The sequence below is a fragment of the Ambystoma mexicanum genome, chromosome 10 (genome assembly GCF_040938575.1).
Source record: "Ambystoma mexicanum isolate Mex_15411 chromosome 10, UKY_AmexF1_1, whole genome shotgun sequence".
NCBI classification, from domain to species: Eukaryota; Metazoa; Chordata; class Amphibia; order Caudata; family Ambystomatidae; genus Ambystoma; species Ambystoma mexicanum.
In genome coordinates, this window is record NC_090932.1 from 89,029,811 (window position 1) to 89,045,427 (window position 15,617).

Consider the following 15,617-nt stretch of genomic DNA (forward strand, 5'->3'; position numbering starts at 1 on the left):
TTTCCACCGACGTGGAGCCTTAACATGGTACTTGCAGGGTAATGAAACCACCCTTGAGCCGATGGCCACGTCGTCGATGAAGTTTTTATCATGGAAAGTGGCTTTTCTAATAGCCATAACATCGGCTAGACGGATCTCAGAGTTACAGGCATTGGTCATAGACCCTCCATATCTCAGATTTTTCAAAGACAAAGTGGTCTTGTCAACGACTCCTCGTTTCATCCCGAAAGTTCCTACGACTTATCATAAACATTCATCCATTGTCCTGCCCACCTTCTTCGCGACTCCCTCATCAGCTGTGGAAAAGGTCTTGCATACCCTGGACGTCAAGAGAGCTCTAAAATGTTACCTTCATCGAACTCAACAACTTCGATCTACGCAGCAACTCTTCGTTGCATATGGGCCTTCGACAAAGGGGAAGGCAATTTCAAAACAAGGACTGGCCCGATGGGTCTCGTCGACGATTGCCTTGTGTCACTCAAAAGCGGGGAAACCGCTACAAGGACGTCTGAGAGCTCATTCGACCAGGGCGACTTCGTCGTCGACGGCGTTGTGGGCGGGGGTTCCACTGACAGACATTTGCAGGGCGGCAGCATGGTCAGTGCCCCATACATTCACCCGCCACTACTGCCTCGACCGACAGCATGCGGACGAGATTCAAATGGGACGAGCTGTCTTGCGACATCTTTTTCAATAAGGTAAGCCCTTCTCTTTGAGGAGGGTCTATGCTGGTTTGGATATGTATTTGTATAGGCATATAAATATATATATATATAGATATATGTACGAATATTCATGGAGGTAAACGCGTGTGTGTTATGTATGCTTTTTTGGCTTATATAAATGTTACTCGGTGCAGTACTGTGGCATATTGTTAGTTTCGAATCCTATTTGATTATGATTCACCTTTTGCAGGATGGGGTGGGTGCTGGATTGCATTTACACCTCCTCCATTGTTTCAAGTTCACTGCTGTGCATTCTATTCTAAGCATGTGAATCCATGAAAGATCCAATGCTGGAGAAGGGAATAGTTTCTTACCTGTAACTCCATTTCTCTAGCATTGGTATCTTTCATGGATTCAGAAGCGCCCTCCGGCCTCCCCAAAATGCAATCATCTTGTAATTTTTGTTTCACCCTATTCCACTTTGGAGGGGTTGAAATCTGAAGGGAGCCGCGGGGGCGGTGCATTTATACCACTACATCCTAGTGGGGCGTGCGTGCGTGGCCCAAAACGATGTAAATAGGACACAAAAGTGTCGAACGTTTTCCTACGGGAAAAGGCTTTATAAGCTTATCGAGGGTTCCCAGTCTGTCGACGGGGAATATTCTAAGCATGTGAATCCATGAAAGATACCAATGCTGGAGAAATGGAGTTACAGGTAAGAAACTATTCCCTTTTGCACCATCTTTCTTAAAAAAGTTTACCTGTTCTAATTCGTCAGTATTTGGGAGATTCGAGCTTTGCCCTGTTTAGGACGAACTATGAAACTGTGTGTGTGTACATATGTATGTGAATATACATATAAATGCAACTTTATCAGAATAAATACGCCGGGGAAGGTGTCCATCTATGGCCCCTGTCTGCCAAATGGGACAGTTGGCCGCACATTAGCCCTAAAATAATAGTCAAGGAAAGGGCTTTAAGTAGGACTCCAGAAAGGGCCACCCCCAACTATCCCCAGCCACATGGACACCTCAGGCAGCCTGTGTAGCCGAAGCGCTGCACGGTTACATGCTGTCTGCAGGTGTCAGCACTTCAGATTATAACAAAAGAAAAGGCACGGCCCTTTCTTTTTTCTAAACTGAAGTACTGACACTTGCAGACAGCCTGTGTAACCGACCGACGCCGTGCAGTGCTTCAGCTACACAGGCTGCCTGATGACTCTATATTCAGAAACAGGAAGGCTGGAGGGCCCGGCTCTCCTATTGTTTCTGAGTAAAGGGTCATCACAGAGCATGAAAGCACTTTAACCATGCGGATAAAGGGCTTTCATGCTGCAGCATGACACTTTAATCAGAAGCAATAGGTGAGCCGGGAACTTCAGCCCTCCTCCTGTTTCTGAGTTAAGAGTCATGAGCAGCAGAAAGATCTTTCACTGAAGGTACTTGTGGTCATTAACCACTGGGCTCCTTCAATGAAAGGGCTGCCTACTGCAATGAGAGCTGAGGCATACTGGTGTCACGCCTTTAGTGGGCCCACCCACTCCTTTTCTTTAAAAGGAGGGGCTGGGCGCACCAAAGATAACAATGTCAGTGCGCCCCAGCTCCCCGGCTTTGACCACCCCCCCCCTTAGGCGAGTTGGGGTACTCTCTTTGGGGGCGTGGCCTAGGCCACACCCCCAACGAGAGTACACCTCCTCAATTTAGTATCCCACTTAAAACACTGGGCAAGGCACTACATATATGATATGTGCTGGGTAAAACCTAGGGTTTTCTGGAAAAGAACACAACAAGGGCTACATTTGAAATGCCACCGTGTTTGGAATGACCAATGTAGAAAAGTGGACATTTGTCGAAATATTTAAGAAAACTACAACAGATCTTGGTACCACCTTCAGTGACAGAAGTGAGGCTGAATGAGCAGCACTAGTTACAGAAACGTAGGGAGTTGACCCTGTTCATCTCCTGCCTTGTCAGAGAAGTAGTGAGCAACTAATAACGGGGAACATTCTGACCGGTTGAAATTTGGGGAGGCTTTGCATTGATCCTCAAATTGTGGAAGGATATGAAACTGGCGACTTCAAACTGTTAATACATGTGTGAGTGAAACATGGCAAGATGTTTGATAATATTAAAATCCCTTTTCCTTGTCTTATTTCTCAGCAGGTATAAAGCGCGGGCCCTTCTGCAGACGAGCATGGCTTCATCGCAGGAGTCCGGGGTAAGTGTCATTGCCAGGCCAGGCCGGCCTTCGACTCCTCCTGTGTGACTGATCTACATGTCTCCAGCATTCCCCTTGCTTCCTCTGTATGTGTGTGTGCGGTTTGCCTGCACACCCTGTGAATGTGGTTACTTGTGATGCACTCACCCCTCCTGGAAGGCAAACCCATGCATTCTCTTTGTAGTGAAAGGAACGGTACAACGCCCTTTCGTCGCGGGATGTTTTTTCACGGGGTTTTTTTTACCGCGATTTTTTTTTCTCGAAAAAACCCATCGAAAAAAAATGCAATGTTTTTCTTCGAAAAAAAGATCGCGGTAAAAAACCCCGCGAAAAAACATCCCGCGATGAAATGACATGGAACCGAAAGGAACATATGTGGCTTGTCTTGAGCGCCCCACTCCTTCCACTCACAAGTTAAGGACTCATGCTCGCTGTATTTTCTTCTGCCAAAAAACACAGTCCTTATACTGTGTCTGTTCTTTCAGAGATCCGAACACCTCTTTCAAATCTCCCCATCTCCCCCCTAACCCCCCCGTCCTCTGGTGTGCCTGTTATTTCAGGGATCCGAACACCTCTTTCCAGTCCCCCCCTCTCTCCTCCTCCCTGTCCTCTGGTGTGCCTGTTATTTCAGAGATCCGAACACCTCTTTCAAGTCTCCCCCTCTCCCCGTCCTCTGGAGTGTATGTTCTTTCAGAGAGCCGAACACCTCTTTCATGTTTCCCCCCTCTCAACTCCCACTGTCCTCTGGTGTACCTGTTCTTTCAGAGAGCCGACCACCTCTTTCAAGTCTCCTCCCCCTGTCTTCTGGTGTGCCTGTTCTTTCATAGCACTGAACACCTCTTTCAAGTCTCCCCCCTATCCCCTCCCCCTGTCCTCTGGTGTGCCTGTTCTTTCAGAGAGCCGAACACCTCTTTCAAGTCTCCTCCCCCTCCCCCTGTCCTCTGGTGTGCCTGTTCTTTCAGAGAGCCGAACACCTCTTTCAAGTCTCCCCCCTATCCCCTCCCCCTGTCCTCTGGTGTGCCTGTTCTTTCAGAAAACCGAACACCTCTTTCAAGTGTCCCCCTGTCCTCTGGTGTGCCTGTTCTTTCGGAGAGCCGACCACCTCTTTCAAGTCTCCTTCCCCTCCCCCTGTCTTCTGGTGTGCCTGTTCTTTCATAGCACTGAACACCTCTTTCAAGTCTCCCCCCATCTCCCCTCCCCCTGTCTTCTGGTGTGCCTGTTCTTTCATAGCACCGAACACCTCTTTCAAGTCTCCCCCTGTTCCCTGCCCCTGTCCTCTGGTGTGCCTGTTCTTTCATAGCACCGAACACCTCTTTCAAGTCTCCCCATGTCCCCTACCCCTGTCCTCTGGTGTGCCTGTTCTTTCAGAGATCTGAACACCTCTTTCAAGTCTCCTCCCTCTCCCCTATCCTCTTGTGTGCCTGTTCTTTCAGAGAGCCGACCACCTATTTCAAGTCTCCTCCCCCCCCCTCTTCTGGTGTGCCTGTTCTTTCATAGCACTGAACACCTCTTTCAAGTCTCCCCCTGTCAGCTGCCCCTGTCCTCTGGTGTGCCTGTTCTTTCAGAGATCTGAACACCTCTTTCAAGTCTCCCCCCTCTGCCCTCCTCCCTGTCCTCTGGTGTGCCTGTTCTTTCAGAGATCTGAACACCTCTTTCAAGTCTCCCCCCTCTGCCCTCCTCCCTGTCCTCTGGTGTGCCTGTTCTTTCAGAGATCTGAACACCTCTTTCAAGTCTCCCCCCTCTGCCCTCCTCCCTGTCCTCTGGTGTGCCTGTTCTTTCATAGCACTGAACACCTGTTTCAAGTCTCCCCCTGTCCGCTGCCCCTGTCCTCTGCTGTGCCTGTTCTTTCAGAGATCTGAACACCTCTTTCAAGTCTCCTCCCTCTCCCCTATCCTCTTGTGTGCCTGTTCTTTCAGAGAGCCGACCACCTCTTTCAAGTCTCCTCCCTCTCCCCTGTCTTCTGGTGTGCCTGTTCTTTCTGAACACCTCTTTCAAGTCTCCCCGCTCTGCCCTCCTCCCTGTCCTCTGGTGTGCCTGAGTCCACATCCTTTAGTCTCTTCTCATATAGTGGTTGTGCCTTGATCCAACCTCCCTTGTGGCCCAGCCCTTTCAACATGTTTAGACTCCTGGGCGGATGAAGACGGGTGATTTCACTTTGGGCGGGCGAGAGCCCATTGAAGTGAATGGACGCGTGGGGAGCTTGGCATGTGAGAGAACTGATTCCATGTTGGGTGACACCCGCCAAAAGCAGAATACGCCTGAGGGTCCTGCTGCATTGGCCCATGCTAAGCACTAATGCTGCACACCAACAAAAAAAAATCAGCATGTTCATGGCCCTGAGTTTTTCCCCAAACCATGGACTAACATGAGCGCATGCATTTCACACCCACTAAATTCGTGCATGACTGACTTGCATCATGTTTGCCGGTTGCACATTTGTCAGCACCCCAGTTATGCATAACCCAACTTGTGACTATTCCAAATGTTCAAAAAGCATAAAGGCTGTTATGGGTTTAAACAAAAAGTATGCACACAACTTTTCTGCATGACATTTGAGAGTAAACCAGGATACTTGGGCAACAAGCCATACTTCCAGTTCTGAACCACTGAGCAATGCACTGTGGGTATGCAAATTAGCCAAAAAACATGCTGTTTTCCTTCATGTGAGAAAACAGTTTTTGTCTCCTTGTGGCAGGTACCACTATTTGATACATAGCTTTGTCAACCTAAGACAGATCTGTATTTGTTAACGGAAATTGCAAACCCACCATAACTTTGATGGTGTTTGGTAAACATGCCCAAATGTTCCAAGGTAGTCACACTGCAGCACACTGCCAATGAGGGTGATATGCGTATATGTATTTTTGAGTGCTTTTTGTTATGGGGGTGATAAAGCTATTTATAAAATAACCCTTCCTGTAAAACAAAGACAATTTTCTGGAGCAAAAATGCATGGTCGTGGGTAATTTGCATACCCATAATGCAATGGTCACTGGCTCTCACCTGGAGGTGAGTTTACATCAATGGTTACTGGGTGGTGCTGTGGCATGTGTGCTTATTAACTGAAATGGCCTGTTATAGTTAACATTTTCGAATTAATAGTCTGGGCTCAGGAGTACATTAGCAATTATGTAACAGCTACTGTGCACTGGGAGGCTATGACAATATCTGGCATGTATATCTGCAGTCACTGTCGATAACTGCAGGGTCGATCTACAGAAAGCAATCCAGGAAGACCTTACAGTGCAGTATTTCAATCATGACTTGAATCTTTGAAATCATTATTTGAGTGAATTTGACTCGGTCAAAAGTCCAAAGCGCTTACTCCGGCCCTAATTATGGGTTCAGTGGTAAAGTTACAAATAGACAATATCCGAAATGCCATCATGTGTCTAATTAATTACTGGTCATCAGGTAATTACTTGACAAGGTTTTCCATCAATTCCACAGTTGTAAATACCTCATGATTATGAGGTTGAATTGGACCTCATAATACAAGACATTATTTACCCGAAGGTAGCAGTACGCACATTCCCCCGCTGCCCTGCAATGTATTTATGTGCCTTGGGTGTACCAGGACATCCCTAAACCAAAACCAGGCAGTGGAACCCACTAATAGACTTCTCATAATGTGGGCATCTCTGATACCCACATCTTCACCCCACACCCTTTATAGATGGGTCAGTAGTGAGAAATACACTTTGCACAGTTCCATGAATTAGGGTTTGTGTCGGCAGTGCAAAGTCACTTTTGAGCAGTGCAAAGTCACAGTGCAAGGTCTCTTTGAACCGTGCAAAACATTGAATCGGTCCCTTGATTTTTTCTTTGAGTCTCCCTAATTAATTAATCTTGTATGACGCACTTACACTGGAGGCGTGGGACCGAGGTTCGAGCCTGTGCTGCTCTGACAAACGCGTTGCCCCTGAGCTGTCTTCCCGGCCCTAGCAAATTGTTTTAATCCTAGTGGACTCTATTTTCATTGGTTAAGGCTAAATATTTCATGCGGAAATCCATGTCAAAATACCCCATCTTCATGAGGGCCTCGGTAAGGGATTCCAACAAATCCTAAAACTGCCAGATTGTCCTTGTTTCTGGTTCAATTTGGCTCATACCACATCCAGCTGTAAGCACTGGCAGGCTTAAAAAAAGGCAGCCGTGCCTTAGTATGTGCACCTAAGTACCAAGAAGGCATCAGTAGACGCATATGTCACACATCTTTGATTGTTGAAGGATCCGAGCCTGGCCGTGTGTCTCTCTAAAACGAGTGGGAGGCCAGAGATTCAGGACAGGCGGTGCAGCCACATGGAGGATCCCAGGAGCTTAGACAAACTGTGACAGGTGATGGGTATCAAATCCTTGATCATGTCACCACACACACTGGACTCTAAAGTTCCAGCATGCATCGAAGGGATGGAACTCTGGTCACAGAATGGCTCTGCCAAGATGGTGGACCAGAAGGAATGCCTGGACAACTGGTATTCCAAGGACTGATTGCCCGGACGACACTTTAGAACAGGAAGCAAGAGGCCACATACCACCGTGATAACCCACTAGGGCATGCCACCACCCTCATACCAGCACCACCACACCACTTCATGGGCAGGGTAGATGTGGACCTCTGACCAAAGACCAAAGATGCAGAGCTTCTGCCGTGATCGCTTAAGCTAACACTCATTGTGGCACTATAGATTCCCAGGTTTGACTCCTGTGGACAAATGTGGTAAGGAATAAAAATGTTGTCTCAAGGCCATGTTGTAGATATTGATATTAGGTATGGTTTGGGTTGCCAATGAGGTTTTCAGACACTTGTGCTGTGCTGATGGATTAGTGGGTTCCTGTAAGGATTTTCAGCACGACTTCAGGTTGTTTGGTTTTACTGGAGAAATTGTGAGCAGGATCTTTGAAGATTTACCTGCACAAATATGGTGACAGGTTGAGGAATATCAGAGAGTTCTTGGCCCCTTCAGCCTGTGTCCAAGCCCAACTGACTGCTATGGTGGATTCTGTCAAGAACACGTCAAAGGTTACTCAGACTCTATGATTGCGGCTTGCCACTGGCCCTCAATAATTTCCAAGCAAAACAGTTTTTCAGGATTTTGCTAGATCCATATTATCCTCAAACTCTGCATCTCTTGAACTAACCTCATAATCTTTGATCACAAAATATTTTAATTGACCAAATACAACAGCCAGTCTTTGACTTTTGATCCACAAATATCCTTCAAAGTGCATCTCAATTCCACTATCTCTCAAGGGCATTTTTCCCAGAAAGGCCTCTGAAACATTTTCCCACAATGACCGTACACTCATTACTTTTGACTCTGAAGCTGGAGAACCGCAGGAGCCTATTGGCAGGTGGAAGTATCTCACTTCTCTTCAAATTACAAACTTTTCAAAACTCTGTTCCCAAATACATTTCCATTATTGCTTAACGAGTCTACCCAAAACCCCTTCTCTAGTCTCCCGATTGGCTGCTTATAGATTTTATTGATTGGACAACTTTTGACTAGCTGCCTCTGTCTACACAGACAACATTACAATATAGAACACAAAATAAAAAACTACAAAAATTGTGCAATTTTTTAAAAAGGTTGTTGTCAAAACCCTCATCCCAAAATATTTCATGACCCCCTACAACTGCTTGTAAATGTGCCCCAGCCCCCAGTACCATGGCTTAGAGGTCCTTCTTTACTACCGTGCTACAGTGAACAGCTACAACCTGCTGCACCCCCCTTAGTCCAATGTCAGTTTCCTTTGTCAAAACAAAGTTTGCATTTCATAGTCTGAGCCTGTTTTTACAGTATAACACTTGTACTTGTTTTATTTAGATTGACTATTCAGTCATTTCAGGGTGTTCTTTTGAGCGGTTTATCCATCTCCTGCCCCTCCCCACTGTTCATACAGGCTGAAAAGTCTATTAGACCCAGAGTGTCCTAGACGAAGTTCTTATTCAAAGAGTTTAACTACTTTCAAGACAAGACCGATGCAAATGAGTGCTAGAGATTTCCACTGGAGAACATTGCCTGTCTCCCATGTATTGATATCTACAGGGCAGTTCAACAACCCTACCTGAGAACTCTGACCAGGTCAAAAGAAAGACATCTTTTTACCTTGGCGAGGTGCAATAAACTGCCTTTGGCAAGTACCTTGAAAAGATGGAATCTGAGTTCTTGGTTGCCTCTGTGAGTTTGAAGATCTGCAACTTTTGTTATTGATGGGTCCATGATGCAGTCAGCAGAGGCTCATCATTTAGACTATTGACAAGCAAGGACTGACCAAGTACTGACCACCACTCTTAATATCTTGCCCTAGCTCCTAGAAGACTGGAATTCACAAGTGACACGATTGGTGGCCAGCTACCTAAACCCAACGTGGAAGATCAGGGAAAAGCGTGTGACTTCAAAAAAGTCCATTAAATGGTGAAGAAAGTGGGGGTGGTGAGGACTCTCTGAGTCCTCTCACTTACATTTTAAAATCTATTATTAAGAATGTCTTCTCTTCTAGCCCACATGGACAGATTCTATTTTTGTGTGATCAAGCTCCCAGAATTTCATTTAGTAATCCAGGGTAAAGAGTGCAAGAGGAGAAAAGGTTATTTAATTCAGGTTCTTAGGCTGCAGTAACTACTCTTTTCTCAAAAGTTGGAATTTATTTAGGCAATAAACCCCGAGCCGAGCGGGTGGGGGGGCATTACTGTGTCACGTAATGCTGCCCCGGGGCCCATAGTTAAAGGCCTGAGTGTAGCAAGGTCCTTAACGAAGGCCCCAGGGCATTACCTGATGTGGTAATGCCCCCCGGCAAGGGGCTTATTGCTATTAGTTCTCCAGCCTGTTAGACCAGGGAACTAATAGTGTTTTTTTTCAGCTGTGATACACTTGCGTTTCGCAACCAAAAGAAAAAAAAATGCCCATTGCAGATCGGGAAACATAGTCCGTTCTCCCTTTCATGGTGGCCCCAGTAAACAAAGAAGATGGCCGCCATGGAAAGGGAGAAGGGACTACGTGTAGTCCCATCTCCCTTTGCTTGGCGGCCTGATGGGAGAATGAAAAGGAACTGCCAGTCCTTGTCTGCTTGTTAATGCCCAGCATGGGCTAATGAGCTTGGTTGTTACAAGCTTATTGACCCTCGCTGGGTACTCAATTGTTATAAGTTTATTGTTGAACTAGAGATCATATAGGTAGATAATGGTGTCAACCCAGAGCTTTTTAGATTGCTAATCCGACTTGTTCTTATATTGCATTTTACTTCAAGGAATCTTTTTTATGTCTTTTTTTTCTTTATAGTGTTGGGTATTTTATTTGTCCATCACTTAATGCTCATTGAGCTGAAAGTGCTAAGTAAACCCAAACTTATACAGTTTGCTTTTATTTTAATTTTTTATTAGTTTTATGTCATGGCTTATTATAAACCTTTTGCAGAATACATTAAATCAGAAATATAGTAATTTCAAAATTACAAAATACAAACAAAAGTATAAAACTCTACCTTCCCTTCCGCTGCAACAACAGCTGTAACTGCTCATCAGAGGGTTCCAAGACAACGAACCATACGAGGCACACGGAATAAAGTGCACAGAACAGGAAAGTGCATGAACCTGTTCACTGATTCATACAAATGCATGCACGTAATGCATGAGATTTATGTGCAAATAGCAGGAAAGTGCATGAACCTGTTCACTGATTCATACAAATGCATACACGTAATGCATGAGATGTATGTGCAAATAGCAGGAAATTGCATGAACCTGTTCACTGATTCATAGAAATGCATAATAATGCATGAAATGTGTGTGCAAATAGCAGTAACGTGAATGAATCTGTTCACTGATTCAAACAAATGCATACATGTAATGCATGCGATGTATGTGCAAATAGCAGGAAAGTGCATGAACCTGTTCACTGATTCATACAAACGCATAAAAGTAATGCATGAGATACATGTGGAAATAACAGGAAAGTGCATGAACCTGTTCACTGATTAATACAAATGCATAATAGTAATACAAGAGATGCATGTGCAAATAGATACATTGCATGCACCTTTTCACTGATTCATAGAAATGCATAACAGTAATGCATTAGAATTGTGTGCAAATAGCAGTAAAGTGCATGAACCTGTCCACGAGCACCATAGCACCTCGTATAATACCCAAGTACGAGTGACCGACCACCAATGGAAACACACTCATTAAACATCTGATAACTGCCAAGCATGTCCTTGTAACGAAAGAACTCAAAAATCATCCGGGCTTAACTAATTAAAATCCTTTGTAAACCGTGCAAAACAATTCTCACTTTCTAAAAGAAGCACGTGGGCAAAGAATCCCCAGATGCCCCAGGAATCCAGTCTCAAGTGGGCATTTAAAAATCTGCACGACACATCTGGATCCGCGAGCCTTGCCCGAATTCCCAACATTTCTTTGGTAGGGAGAATATGTGATCTAAATCTTTTTAAAAGTTGCTGCCTACTAAGATAAGGGAATAAAATTAAATACTTTGGCAAAACTCCGAGACCTTTTTCCGTTAACAGAACTGATTTAAAAAGTGTATATTTCCAACATGTATAACACCAATTTGAGAACCAATGTTTTCTTTTAATTAAATTCGGAATACTAATTCAGACAACCTCACTAGTGTTTTATGTTCCACCTACAGGTAGTGTTGACCAGCGTGTTCCGTAACTTACCTGGCACCGTAGGTAACAACGTTGTGGTAAATAACAGAGGGCTGCTCTTTGAGGGACCGTCAGTGGGAAATACGATGGCAGCACCAACGTCCTCTCCCCAGATGCACTCATGCTGATATAACCCAGCTCTCACGAACTGCTTGACACAACCATAGGCTGAGCATTGATGAGAGCCAGTTCAGCCAGGTGGCTGAGAGCGCTGCTTGTGTCTGGGAATGCACACACATGTATACCATGTGACCCTGAGGTACTCTTATAAAAAAGAAAGATTTTAGCACGACAGGCAGATGAACGGGAGAGTAAAGGTGTAAAGGTGAGATAATGTGGGAGTAAAGGTGAGATAATGTGGAAGCCAGGGCTGTGCAAATGGAACCTTCATGGCTGGGCTAACGCCTGCTGAAGCCCACAAAACATTGGAATACATCACATCTTATCACAAATTGTTCCCTTAAATAAGTTTGACAAATACCCCTTGTTGATTGGAAAAAATACATGATCACTTTATTGGAGTCATCCTAAGGGGAGGTCCTAGCCCTGCTCAGACCACAAGTAGGCCTGCCCTACAAATACTTTTCCAGCTGGCCCTGCCATTCCCGTGTTTTCTTAGTTCATTTCAAAACCGGTGAGTGCTCCTAACTTCGCTTCCCATTCTTGCGAGAACGGCCGTCCCTGGTATCCGACTGCCAGTTCAGTCACTCTCCTATCAGTTCATTTTAAAACCAGTGAATGCTCCTCACTTTGTCTCCATTCTTGCGAGAACGGCCGGCCCTGGTATCCGACTGCCAGTTCAGTGACTCTCATATCAGTTCATTTTAAAACCGGTGAGTGCTCCTAACTTCGCTTCCCATTCTTGCGAGAACGGCCGGCCCTGGTATCCGACTGCCAGTTCAGTCACTCTCCTATCAGTTCATTTTAAAAGCGGTGAATGCTCCTCACTTTGTCTCCATTCTTGCGAGAACGGCCGGCCCTGGTATCCGACTGCCAGTTCAGTGACTCTCCTATCAGTTCATTTTAAAACCGGTGAGTGCTCCTAACTTCGCTTCCCATTCTTGCGAGAACGGCCGGCCCTGGTATCCGACTGCCAGTTCAGTCACTCTCCTATCAGTTCATTTTAAAACCAGTGAATGCTCCTCACTTTGTCTCCATTCTTGTGAGAACGGCCGACCCTGGTATCCGACTTCCAGTTCAGTCACTCTCCTATCAGTTCATTTCAAAACCAGTGAATGCTCCTCACTTTGTCTCCATTCTTGCAAGAACGGCCGACCCTGGTATCCGACTGCCAGTTCAGTCACTCTCCTATCAGTTCATTTTAAAACCAGTGAATGCTCCTACCTTCGCTTCCCATTCTTGCGAGAACGGCCGGCCCTGGTATCCGACTGCCAGTTCAGTCACTCTCCTATCAGTTCATTTTAAAACCAGTGAATGCTCCTCACTTTGTCTCCATTCTTGCGAGAACGGCCGGCCCTGGTATCCGACTGCCAGTTCAGTGACTCTCATATCAGTTCATTTTAAAACCGGTGAGTGCTCCTAACTTCGCTTCCCATTCTTGCGAGAACGGCCGGCCCTGGTATCCGACTGCCAGTTCAGTCACTCTCCTATCAGTTCATTTTAAAAGCGGTGAATGCTCCTCACTTTGTCTCCATTCTTGCGAGAACGGCCGGCCCTGGTATCCGACTGCCAGTTCAGTGACTCTCCTATCAGTTCATTTTAAAACCGGTGAGTGCTCCTAACTTCGCTTCCCATTCTTGCGAGAACGGCCGGCCCTGGTATCCGACTGCCAGTTCAGTCACTCTCCTATCAGTTCATTTTAAAACCAGTGAATGCTCCTCACTTTGTCTCCATTCTTGTGAGAACGGCCGACCCTGGTATCCGACTTCCAGTTCAGTCACTCTCCTATCAGTTCATTTCAAAACCGGTGAATGCTCCTCACTTTGTCTCCATTCTTGCAAGAACGGCCGACCCTGGTATCCGACTGCCAGTTCAGTCACTCTCCTATCAGTTCATTTTAAAAGCGGTGAATGCTCCTCACTTCGGTTTCCATTCTTGTGAGAACGGCCGACCCTGGTATCCGACTTCCAGTTCAGTCACTCTCCTATCAGTTCATTTTAAAACCAGTGAATGCTCCTCACTTTGTCTCCATTCTTGCAAGAACGGCCGGCCCTGGTATCCGACTGCCAGTTCAGTCACTCTCCTATCAGTTCATTTTAAAACCAGTGAATGCTCCTCACTTTGTCTCCATTCTTGCGAGAACGGCCGACCCTGGTATCCGACTGCCAGTTCAGTCACTCTCCTATCAGTTCATTTTAAAAGCGGTGAATGCTCCTCACTTCGGTTTCCATTCTTGTGAGAACGGCCGACCCTGGTATCCGACTTCCAGTTCAGTCACTCTCCTATCAGTTCATTTTAAAACCAGTGAATGATCCTCACTTTGTCTCCATTCTTGCAAGAACGGCCGACCCTGGTATCCGATGGCTAGTTCAATCACTCCCATATTCTTTCAATGGAGCGAACCGGGCCACTGCATTCAGTTGTTGAGGAGTCCCAACTGTCCCTAGTAGTGTCAGTGCCATCTCACCTCATCCTGGCTCATGCAGTCAGCAGGTAAAGCTTGCTGCAGGACTGCAGCATACCTCCTTTTCTAGGACCACCCTCATAACTCCCCCATGCTTTGGGGGTGGGCCCCCCACAATCCCCAATGCCCCCACTAGATCCTGCCCCCTTACTTCTCCTACTGCCAACACCCTATACTTTGTAACCTGTCACTACTACTCCCTTGGGTCTCATGAGAATCCTTACCTTTTCCGTGCTCTGAAAATACCCCTCAAAAGGCCAACGTTGCCCTTGTCACGCAGGTGAACCCCCATCCCTAGAAAAATGCAATGGGTCCATAACACCCAACCTCCTGTTCCTGAAGCAGCCAGCGGTCCAAGTGCATAAACCTCTCCATACCACCGCCGGGGACACCTCTTTCTCCCGATATTATCATTTTCTGAGTGGCCCATGAATAGTCTCTCGTGCTTTTTTCCGGGTGACCCCCATCCGTTCCCGAGCATCCCGGGTGGCCCGTTGCAATTACTGTTCATTCATGTGAGTGGCGCTTTGCCCATTACCACGGCCCATTTACCTTTAGACACCACATACCACAAAGTAATGCATCTATGCCGGTACTTGGACCTACTCCTGGCACGAGCGTTTGCTTGCAGTGGTCCCAGAGCGTCTGGTCCATGTTGACAGCACCCAGGGCCTCATTAGGAGTTTGGAGGTAACCATGGCGCTATTAGCTCCATGGCTGCCTCCAAATCCTTACCGACTCCGCCCTGGTGAATGGAGCTATTACCGGCCCATTCCAAGGTTGGTGGGGGTGGTAATTCCCCATTCACCAGGGCCCTTCCCCATTCCCATTTGAGACCCAGTAGTGCTCAATGGGAATGGGGAAGGCACTAATAACGGTACCGCAAGTTGCGGTACCGTTTTTAGCACCAAAGTCCCTTTGCGGTTCCTGTCCTTAACACCGGGTAAAACCAAGAGTTAAGGGAGGACCCGCAAAGGTAACTCGTAATAGGGCGGTAAGGGATTACCGGTACCGGTGCCCTTACCGGTACCGGTAATCCTGTACCGCCCACCTCGTAATGAGGCCCCCAGTCTTCCTTCTGCAACTGCCCCCCTTTCTTGCATTGTTTTTCTTTTTTATTCTTCTTTTAACTGAGCCCTCTTCACTTTGCATGCACGAGTATGATGAATCAGCATCCGGGGCACCAGTGGTCGAGGGATGAATATCGGTTTCTAAACCATCACTCACCCCACACCTCTAGTACACCAGGAAGGGATCCAAACAGATTGGAATACATGTGAATTATAAGACCTCCTTGTACAATTTTGTTAACGTGGATGGAACGGCAGGCTTATCTCTGCAAGGTTGTGGATCATAGGTTAGTTGCAACACAGCGAAAATACAATTATTACCTAATGATAAAAGGGACTGGCCAGTCTTGTATACAAATCTCTACTTTAATATTACTACAACAGACCGTTCGAGCATACTACAAAAAA

The 15,617-nt window shown here is 46.3% G+C and overlaps 1 protein-coding gene across 2 annotated transcripts in view; it reads left to right on the top strand.

Annotated features, from left to right (window-relative positions):
* NMUR1 (neuromedin U receptor 1) overlaps positions 1 to 15,617 on the top strand; it is a 545,957-nt gene that overhangs the window by 185,567 nt on the left and 344,773 nt on the right. The window contains exon 2 of one of the 2 annotated variants that reach the window (XM_069617555.1): positions 2,825 to 2,882. In XM_069617555.1, the coding sequence (XP_069473656.1) occupies positions 2,859 to 2,882 (24 nt within the window). In that variant the 5' untranslated portion in view covers positions 2,825 to 2,858. The remainder of the gene's footprint in view (positions 1 to 2,824; positions 2,883 to 15,617) is intronic. The other variant, XM_069617556.1, reaches the window with a different exon arrangement.